Source organism: Amphiura filiformis, chromosome 5 (assembly GCF_039555335.1).
Source record: "Amphiura filiformis chromosome 5, Afil_fr2py, whole genome shotgun sequence".
NCBI classification, from domain to species: domain Eukaryota; kingdom Metazoa; phylum Echinodermata; class Ophiuroidea; order Amphilepidida; family Amphiuridae; genus Amphiura; species Amphiura filiformis.
The window spans coordinates 35,764,195-35,774,489 of record NC_092632.1 but is presented as its reverse complement, the minus strand read 5'-3'; the positions used below and the strand labels follow the sequence as shown (position 1 = coordinate 35,774,489).

Genomic DNA, 10,295 nt, shown 5'->3' with positions numbered 1-10,295 from the left:
TTTAAACATAGAAATTATTTAAAAAGTCAAGCTTTTTACGATAGATAGCAGAAGACAACATTTAAACATGCCAAGCTATCTACAGTAGATAGCTGAAGAAAAGATTTAAACACAATGTTTTTTGTTACAAAATATTTTAAGTACCGGCAATTTTGCTGTCGGAAACATCTGTTAAAATGTAATTTACATCAAATATTTCTACAGTGTATAGCAGAAGATAAAAGAACAACAATAATTCATTAAGTATATTCATATTTATATGTGCAGAATTATTTATGTGCCAAACAATAATGCATAATGTGTAGAGGAATATTACATTCTCGGTTTATAACCAGATTGTTAAAAGGGACATAACCCTAACACCCAAAAATCTTACAAAATCTTACGATGAAAAAATATGCGCATGCATGAATCCCAGGGTCTGCGATGACGCAATCAGCCTAAGTGTCATATGCGCACGGAATTGCTGGCCGGGCAGCAATAACCCGTGTAGCTACCGGACCGTGATCGTGTGGTTGGCATGCGAGGGGTCAAAGGTTCGAATCCCGGGGGTGCCAAGTCAAAAATTCTTCTTCTCCTTGACTTTTTCGGATCTTCTTTGACCTCCGATCCCAAAAAGTAGGGTCCAGTGTTAGGGTTAATAAGGACTTTTCCCCTTCGGGACATCCGACCGAAGTTTCGCATTTTGAATGTTGTATATGGTGGACAAAATATCAATAATATAGTCTTATAAGGTAAGGTAAAGGAGACGATCCTGTATAAACAGTGATCGGAGTGCCCATCTCTCTTTCATTGGCGATTGGGCCAGACTCCTCCATGTAATGTTGCTATAGGGGATCGCTACACCTCCTCTACAGCGAGTCTGTTACCTTCCCAGCATTTAAGAATGCCGGTACCCATTTAAACACCTGGGTGGAGAGGAGTAATCGAGATAAAGTGCCTTACTCAAGGGCACAACACGATGGCATCGCCGGGGCTCGAACCCGCAACCTTCCGATTATAAGTCAGTGCCCGTTCCGCTAGGCCACCGTGCTCCCAATAGTCTTATACCATCCAAGTTCATTACGATTTTCTGCTTCTTGATTACTGTATAAGGCAAACTGTGCTCTTGTTTTGTTCCAATGTTGACGGTAGGTTTGCACTCCTGTTCTGGTGAAGTTTGTTGATAACCTGGAAAAAAAAGGGAAAAAGATATTGTTGATCTTATGACAGGTGTTCAGCACATCGTAATACAGCGTTGATAACATAGGAAGACCATATTAGTTTGACTATACTTAATTTTTTCTCTTAAAGCATGTATAAAACTACACCACCTTTGGAAACGAGTGCTCTCTTATGTCTTATAAAATTATAAAATAAAAAAAAAAAAAACCTAGTGCTGTAACATTGAAAATAACAATCATTTTACTCAACATTCATTTTGCATTATTTTGTTGCTGCAAAAAATTGGTTTACAAAGAAACCGCGTCCAGTTCCCTGACGTTTCATGTGCGCTTGGATAATTATTACGCCACAATATCTACGTAATTAATTATAAAACTGCACATTTTTGCCGTTTATATTATACTTACTGCTAAACATTCCATGAAATCAAGATCACAAGAGCCGTCTTTGTCTATTTCTTTCACGATATCCTTGACTTGCTGCTTAGTAAACATCATACTACCCGTTTCCAAGATCTTTTCAAGTTCATCCGCGTCTATTGTCTAAAGTAAAAAAAGAAGAACATAGCATATTACAATTTACAAGCCAGAAATAAAGTTAGACATTCGTCAACGTGAATCTCAGCAAATACAATGTTTTAAAACGTCATAAAGGTAATATAAACATGTTTTGGTAAAAGGTATTGCCTATAATGTTTCTCAATGGGGCTTCAACTTTGTCAATAATGCTTGTTTTTTTCTCCCCAAATATTTCACTTAAAAAACACCTAACGACAATTTTAACGACTTGTCCTTCACTTCTAAGGGATTTATACACAATTTTAATTTTGTCATACTTTCGCTGGGATCACTGTTAATCTTCTATTTGCATTTTATTGCTTAATTATTCTACTCTTTTCGAAACTGACTGTGATGTATATTATATGACTCTCTGTACACGAGACCGACGGCTTAACGTCCCTACCGAAGGACGGAGTATGCCATTGGTTCATTTACCTAATTCTATAAGAGCCATATTATTATATGTTGGTATCATATGAAATCCTTTTCTTTAAGGGGGTGTGGAAAGACGGTCGGTTACGTAGCCAATGGGAATAAGGGGGGCAGCTTACCCCTCGCCTTGTGGAACACCTTCCCCCTCTTCCTCCTGTGGGATGCTGGATGGGCGCCATAACTGTTTGCCCATATTTGGCCAATCTTGAATTAAGGTGATATAGCTTATTTTACTCTTTGTGTACTTACCCCGTCTCCATTAACATCAGCTTCAATAAACTTCTTTTCTGCCGTTAATAGTACCGAAATCTGAAGCCTTGGATACTTCTCAGCGATTTCCTGCAATAGCAAGTGTTTACAGTAAGTTTTAGACTATGATTCAATAAAAAAGTATTATCAGACAGTATCAAAACGATACCCATTAATTTTGATATTTATTGAAAAGCTGTACCTCTTCCAAATGCAACATTGGATACTCTCGAAATGTCTATATAGATTAGAATGTATAGTTTATGACTTGTTATATAATCAATCTGTAGACACACCCAGATTTCACTTAAAGTTTTCCCCTATCATGCCCCAGAAAATATCATAATGTCGTCATTGATATCAATATTGTTTGGAAAATTCTAAAATGATGCCAGTTGGAATCTCTATAACTTACAGTATAGTACGTATATGTGTCTTTTTCCAGTGCTGTTTTGTCGACCTCTGCTGACGCTCTTGATATCATGGATGTTGCGTCTGATTTCAGATTAATAGCTGACTTACTCATTCCACCTTTCTTAGGCTTCTGACGTGGATTAGCGTGTTTTACTGCATTTTTAGACAATACCTTACGCCCAGTCTGAAAAAATAAAGAATTGAACAGTTACAGATCAAAAAGACTTCAAAAACCCAATCTTAATCTGTGCATATAAAAAATAACAAAAATTGAACTCTGTTACAAAAGTTACAAAAAACTTATACTTGATCCCTTTTATTAACAAAAAATCCTTTTTCCTCTTTTGACGTGGCAAAAAAATCTTTGCCCCCTTTACACATGCAAGATTTTGAGCAGAAATTTAAAAACCTCAAAATTGTCTTAACGTATAATGCTACCGCAGTGAGCAGGACATTTTGCATGCATACTTGAATGTGTTTCTAACGTTTTTAGGACAACAGTGAAACAGTGCATGCCCAAAACATGTGTGCCAAAAATCGCTTGCCCTCCCGCTTGCCCTCCCCCCATTCGACCTGCCAAAAAATCGCTTGGCCCACCCCTTTTGGCCTGCCAAAAAACAAACAAAACATTTGCCCCTATATTAAACTCACCACCCAGATCAGTTCGGGGGCACTGCTAATTTTAAAGACGTCTCTGATATCAAAGACTCTTCAGTGCCGAGTCACCTGACAGTATCATAATTCAAAGACGTCTCATAAATCACATACTCCCTAGTCTCAAAACCCAGCCGCAAACGATATTGTGAACGTGAACTGGCGCAACGGGAATAATTTTGCGAGTAGGCCTAATCAGCATGATCAGGGTTGTAGCTAGCCCAAGTGCCTGCTAGCTCCTGTTAATTTTACTATCCAATTTATGAATTAAATCGCGGGCTCGGGATACACTCTTTCTAGTGAACGTGAGACATCGGAGAATGCTAAAAAAATGTTGCTCTTTTTCATAATTGAGCTTAAATGCTGCAGAATAACTTTGCTCCCTCGACGACGTTTTGCAGACTTTCAATTCTCCGGACACATCAAAACTGTTTATTGGTTATTTTCGGAGCATATATTTTTTTACAGATTTCCAACTGAGCCGCGAATTTTAGTTTTAGGCCTATATGAACACTCGTGCTCAATAATTCCTCCAATTCAGCCTAAGTTTAGGCTTTTCTGTTTTGCTTGAGGGGGATGTGCTATAATAGGCCTATAGTCATTATATCTATGAAAGATAGGCCTATAATTCCTAACAAATTTCCTGCGGACCTGACTTCTGCATGGGTATGAACCTGCTCAATTAGGCCTATATGGATAAATGCAAGTTAGGGACGCACCATTTGATACTCAGGGGGGAGTAGGAAGTTTTTCAAAAAAAAAAAAACTTCCCCCACTACATGAGCAAAAAAAAAAAAAAACTTTCCCCGCCAACACTTAAAAAAAAAAAAACCTTCCCCACCTAACTGTATAAATGCATGAAATTAAAAAAAAAACTTGCCGCCTTCGGCGCCGAAAAAAAATGTCTTCCCCCGACCCCTGAGTATCTAATGGTGCGTCCCTTAGCCTTTTCTTTTTTGACAGAGAAGGGTGCCTGAGGGGGATGTGCTCCCTCAGATGTTGGAGAATTATTTTCAAAAAGTTATTAAAGGCACAATAAAGTCATTTGGTGTAAAAGTTTACACTTATTATTCGTATTATTTTGGGCATAACAGATTTCAACGGACCCGACTTGTGAGGGGGATATTATCCTCAAGCTAAAAGCCAATTGGTGCTTCATTTTGCATTAGGCCCCTATTATTAATTTTTCCGACCATCACGATTAAGCATAGCCTATAATATAGGCCATATTACCATGTCATGATAATGCATAGGCCTAATATGTATTTTAGAATGGATTTCCAGTGGATGCGACTTCCCGGCAGTGTCACAAATTTCAAGCATGAACATAATTATGATGCGCAATGACTCAGAACGTACCGTACTCCTCGTTTCTTCTTGTTTTCTTCCTTGTTTTCTTTCTACTTTTCCCCTTTCGTTTGCCTAAAATCCCCGGATATTGAAATGAGCCTGGGTGGCTGTGGCAAAACAAAATTTTCAACCCGGTTTTGCTAATATTTTGTCTTGATTTTTGTAACATTTTCGTCCCGGTATTGGCAGTTATGTTATATATGTTTTCAGTTGTCGGGATATTTCTTTCAATTTTTGGGAAATCAGACCGAAAAAGTAGACCTTTTCCTTTTCCCTCCCTTTTCCGCCCTTTTTTTAGGGGGCACTGTACTGCCCACTGGCTATGCCCAGGCCTGTACGCAGAGTGGGCCGTGCAGTGGGGCAAAAGTCCTCAAAAAATCCTAATTTGCGACCGTAGCGAGCAAAAAAATATGTTATTTATGCTTTTTTAGTCAAAAAAAGGTCCAAAGTTTGTGAAGAAGGTCCACTTTTACAAAATCGCCCCTGGAAAAAAAAAAAAGAACCACTTTTTCAAAATCAGCACCCCATAAAAAAACCGGGCCTGGCTATGCCACTGCTCTGTCACTCCCCTTCCTCTCCCTATCTCTCTCTTTCTCTCTCTGTCTCCCTCATTTTTTTAAGACCCGGGGCTGCAGGCCCCAAAGCCCCACTCCATGGGCAGTGGGCACGCGCCTGGTTTACCGTAATTTGTTGATCTATTTTGAGCCACCTAATCATAACATAACCCTACCCCTATCAATAAAATACAAGTGTCCATATTTCTCCGAATTCATCCCATGCACTTGTGCAAGAGTCAGGCCACGAGGTTAGGCCTGAACGTTTCCGTAGGGGCCTACCATTTTCAAGTCATTTTTGAATATATTTTTGAAAAGTTGCCGCCACAATGCGTGCCAAAATCGCTCCCCCCTCGTTGACTGGCCAAAAATTCATTGTTCCCTCCTTTTTTGCCTTGCCAAAATATTCACTCCCCCCATGACTTGGGATTTTTTTTACTTCAAAACGTTGGATATGGCTCGATTTTGCCAATCTAAGTGTTTTCTGGGACCATTTGTCAGAATTTGCACAGATAGATATGATTTTTGCACAGGCAGATATTTGCTAAACATAGGAAAGCATATTCCGATACAGTCACCTTCTTTCCGATGTGCTGCATCTAGTGCCAAACTGTAAAAAAAGCACGACGTATGTGATATCACAGACCCCCGTATGTGAAATCACTGACCCGTCTTTGATATCAGAGACGTCTTTGAATTAGCAGTGCCCCCGAACTGAGATGTACACATAATTATTGCACCACCCCTTATAAACCGTATAGGTGAGAATGTTACAATTTAATTGATAAACCCTGAGAAAACAGCCTACCTTTGGACGTGTCTGTGTTCCATTCTACAGTCAAAATGGTTATCACACATCAAAGATAAATTCACACAGAGAAATGATAGATGAACACGATCAAAGTGATAATGCAGTCACATAGTTGGTTGTTAATCACAGAATATGTAGGTAAATCCACATGAAAGACAAAAGAGTGAAAAGACAAAAAGCAAGAAAATAAAGTCACTCAAAACGGCAAGCTCCAAGAATGTCATCCTCTCATGCAGCACAGACGTTAAATGCAGTAGCGTAGCCAGGGTTTATATAGTGTGAGGGGAAAACCGCATTTTGTCATTTTTGGTCCCATTTTAAATCATTTTAAAGGACACTTTAATCTTTGCTGTCCCAATTTTATCCCTGAAAAATTTATGTGGGGGACAATTTCCCCCTCCCGCGCTCCCCCTGGCTACGCCGCCCCTGCATCCTTTCTTGAAGATCAGACACAATGAAATTGATAGTTTTGAATCAAAAGTTTTTTGTTACATCGTAATTATGTGTGAAGTGAAGTGAAATGTTGTTTCTCAATCTTTGATGAAGCAGTTTTGTTTTAAAATATTATCATTCCTTTTGGGTTTTGTTTTCAAGAATGTGCTCTTGAAGTGCAAAATCAGAAGTGAAAATTACTAATTTAACTTGACTATTATTCTACAATGACTGAATCGTTTGTGATTTAACATTGGTAGTATAATGTTACCTTTGTCGGCATTGACTTACATCATGTGAATACAATAGTCTATAGATTACGAAACTCACTATAGCAAAAAGTAAAAAAGTTTTGCATTCACAGAATTAAATGTGGTATTTTGTTTCACTGCAAGGTATAATTATGTTCCATGACAAAAAAAACCATTTTCGTGTAATTTGTGTGCAATTACACCCAGGTACAGGGTGTATCAAAATGATGAATCAAATCAATGATGCTTACTGAAAAGCCTGCCTCTTCAAAATGCAACATTGGATACTCTTGACATGCCCAAAATATATATAGTTTATGACTTGTACAATTAATTAACAAATTATTTGGATCTATTGTTGAACTTTTGTCGGACTCATCCATTACTTGTACAATTGCTGACATTGTATAGAAAGCAGCCTAATTCGTCACCGACTGTTTTAACACATTTAATAAAATTAATTTAGTTCGTTTATTCCACTGAGAAGAATCAAAATCTAGTACTACTGAGTGTGGTAATGTTTCTGTCTTCGACTGCTCCAACCGCGGCTTATATTCCAGAATTAACGGTACTGTGTTTTTGTAGAACATGAAGTAGGCTCGGGGAGTAGGCTATATGTAGCCTGTATTACATGTTTGTATACGGATGGTAGTTTTGATTTAAGTTTTGATAAAAGTTAATAGAAAATATAATGTTACAGAGAAGGTAAAAATCACAGTGGTAAAAATGTAATTTTTGGAAAGAGATGACGTAGGCCTATATTCTGATACAACATATTACGAAATTACGCATCATACTGACCCGTGGAGATGCACCAAGTGGAGGAGGCCCTGCTGCTAATCTCTCTGCTGCTGCGGCTTTCTTGGCTTTCTCTTCAGATTTCTTTCCTGCTTTCAACTCTGCCAACTAAAGATGGATGAAAAAATATGGTTATGATATATGTTCAAATTCCAAGGCCAGGGGAAATGGGAACGGACACTAAACTGTCATTTTGGTATATGGTGTGCGGTGCAGACCTTTAGGAACGGATGAGAATTGATTATCAGGCAAATAGCGGCTTCTGAGCTAAAATTTCAAAAATATTGTTGGGGTTTAGTAAAGTCAATTTTTTTGCCAAATTGTAAGGCTGAGAAAATTCTACAAATGTTCAAATTTGAGCTAAAGAGCCACAATTTTGTGAGTTTCACTAAAAGTGAGCAAAGAACTGCGCGGAGCATGATCCCCAACAGCAAATCTTCGGAACTGCCACCGGAGAGCTAGAGCCTGTGCCTGATGGGACCATACCCATACCCAGTGACGGCGCCACGGGGGTGGGGTGGTGGTGGGGGAAAATCTTGCCCCCAGACAGAACTCTTGCCCCCCTGTTTCCCCCAGTAAAAATCCAAAATTGCAAATTTTGCGCAAAATTTGGTGATTTTGCCCCCCCTGAAATTCACTTTTCTCCCTCAATGCCCCCCCCCCCGAAAAAAATTCCTGGCGCCGCCACTACCCATACCACCTTAACATGCAAGTGCCCCACCCCGGGGTCACATCGAATGGGATTGAATTGTTTGTGAAATGTTAAAAAAAACCCCATTTTGAGATCTTTTACCCGAAGTATTAAAATACTTCGGGTAAAAGATCTCTAAAGAATAATAGATCAAAACCCGTATACATAGCCAATACAGTCAAGACCCTAACTTTACGATTCCGACAACGGCAAATATTGTGATGATGATGTTAATAATAATCATGAAGATAAGGATTATGATGAAGATGAAGATGACATGATGATGATGAAGATGAGAATTATGATGAAGATGAAGCTGAAGCTGAAGATGAGAATTATGATGAAGATGGAGATGAAGATGAAGATGAAGATGAGAATTATGATGAAGATGAGGATGAGGATGAAGATTTTGATGAGATGAAGACGAAGATGAGGATCGGAAGATGAAGATGAATAAGGATGAAGATGAATTATGTTTTATGTTATGAACTTTAACATAACTAGTCTTCTTATACATGAAAATCATGTTTAAGTTTTCAAATAACACAATTATTGTACCTCTTTCTCTAGCTGTTCATTTTTCTGCAGCAATTCGTAATTCCTTCCTTTGACAGCGTTAAGTTCCTTTTCTTTCTCGTCTAAAGCACCCTTGAGAGTTTCTTTCTCTTTCAGCAAATGTACAAATTCCTTATTCGTTTCATTTCTTGCTTCTGTTTCTTTGGCTTTCTTCTCCTCTTCCGTTTCAGGCGGAGTCCATTCATCATGCCATCCCCCAGACATGATGACAAGGTTGGGTTGGAGTTGGAGTTGTTAGTCTCAAAAGGAGAATGTCCACAATTCTTACTTCACGAATCAATTAGAAGCATAATAATACTATTTATAAGCCAATTAAATATATAGTGTTAAAACTCCTTCGGTTTATCCACAACAAACATGAGGATTTGCATCTCTAGAAAATTGTCGTCGTCCACTGCTTATTTTCCCATCATTGATTTAGTGTTCATAACAAATGTGTATATACTGAAGAATTACAATACATATTTTGTCGATCGTCATTGAAGATGACAAATAAATGTAATGATTTTTAGAAGCTTTAGATACGGTGTTTAACCAACAGGAAATAAAACCTGTCACTCGAGCACTACAAGACGAAAGGTGATCACAGAAAGGTGATGAATAAATTGCAAAATGATGTGAGAATGTCTTCCAATCCTACATATTCATCCTGGTGTGATGGTGATAATAATTGTTATCCTTGGCTTCTGACGACTAGTCGGGCTTGTTCCTCTTCTTCAGATCTTAATAATGTTGCTGGTTGTTATAATGATTTTTTTTAGGACGGTCAGCTCATCTGGTCAGTGGCCAATATCGTTGCCTGGACACGTCAAGCGGTCTAGCCTCATTCATTGTGACTCGATTGCACTTTGCCCTCCCTTCACACACTATCGGATATTGACATATTAACATAACAAAACATTTTGTTACGCCTTCTTGAGTCGTGTTTCCTTACTTTTTTACATTGTAGGCCTAAATCAAATGAAATAGCATGCAGAAACAGCAAATCAAATGTAAAGTATAGTAATAAAGTCAGAAAACGGATAAAATATGCATTTATGTTGAATCTGATTTTACCGTGTTTAAATAAAGGTTTTGAAATGAAATTACAAAACACAACTTAGTCTATCATAATTCATATCATCACTCAAACCTGAAGATGGAAATGGAACTTGAGCCTATAATTATATTGATCACGAACAAGAGATGGTAGGCCGATAAAGGGAATTAAATTATATTTCATTTATGTATTCATTTTTTAAAACATATATGGCTTGGCAGCATAGGCCTACTCTGAAAAACGTGTCTCCCTTTCCTGACATAGGCCTAACTCTTTTAATCAAGAGCTATTGAGTAGTGATTCCGGTCTGGCACCTATGG

The 10,295-nt window shown here is 38.2% G+C and overlaps 1 protein-coding gene across 2 annotated transcripts; it reads right to left on the bottom strand.

The window, feature by feature from the left end:
* Positions 1-643: 643 nt before the first annotated feature.
* LOC140153042 (uncharacterized) lies at positions 644-9,752 on the bottom strand. Of its 2 annotated transcripts, XM_072175641.1 has the most exons (7): positions 8,919-9,751; positions 7,673-7,777; positions 6,186-6,209; positions 2,821-3,003; positions 2,406-2,495; positions 1,572-1,706; positions 644-1,170 (listed from the first exon to the last, which is right to left on the bottom strand). In XM_072175641.1, the coding sequence occupies exons 1-7, from the start codon at positions 9,138-9,140 to the stop codon at positions 1,084-1,086; spliced, it is 846 nt and encodes a 281-aa protein (XP_072031742.1). In that variant the 5' UTR covers positions 9,141-9,751; the 3' UTR covers positions 644-1,083. The 2 variants fall into 2 exon arrangements, with proteins under 2 accessions (XP_072031742.1, XP_072031743.1); XM_072175642.1 differs by lacking the exon at positions 6,186-6,209 and having other exon boundaries at positions 8,919-9,752.
* Between the last annotated feature and the right edge of the window lie 543 nt (positions 9,753-10,295).

Coding starts and splice junctions, on each gene's coding strand:
- LOC140153042 (XM_072175641.1), bottom strand. CDS start 9,140: ATGTCTGGGGGATGGCATGATGAATGGACTCCGCCTGAAACGGAAGAG. Junction 7,778..8,918: donor ATGAACAGCTAGAGAAAGAG/GTACAATAATTG, acceptor ATCCATCTTTAG/TTGGCAGAGTTGAAAGCAGG. Junction 3,004..6,185: donor GAACACAGACACGTCCAAAG/GTAGGCTGTTTT, acceptor TTATTTTTTCAG/ACTGGGCGTAAGGTATTGTC.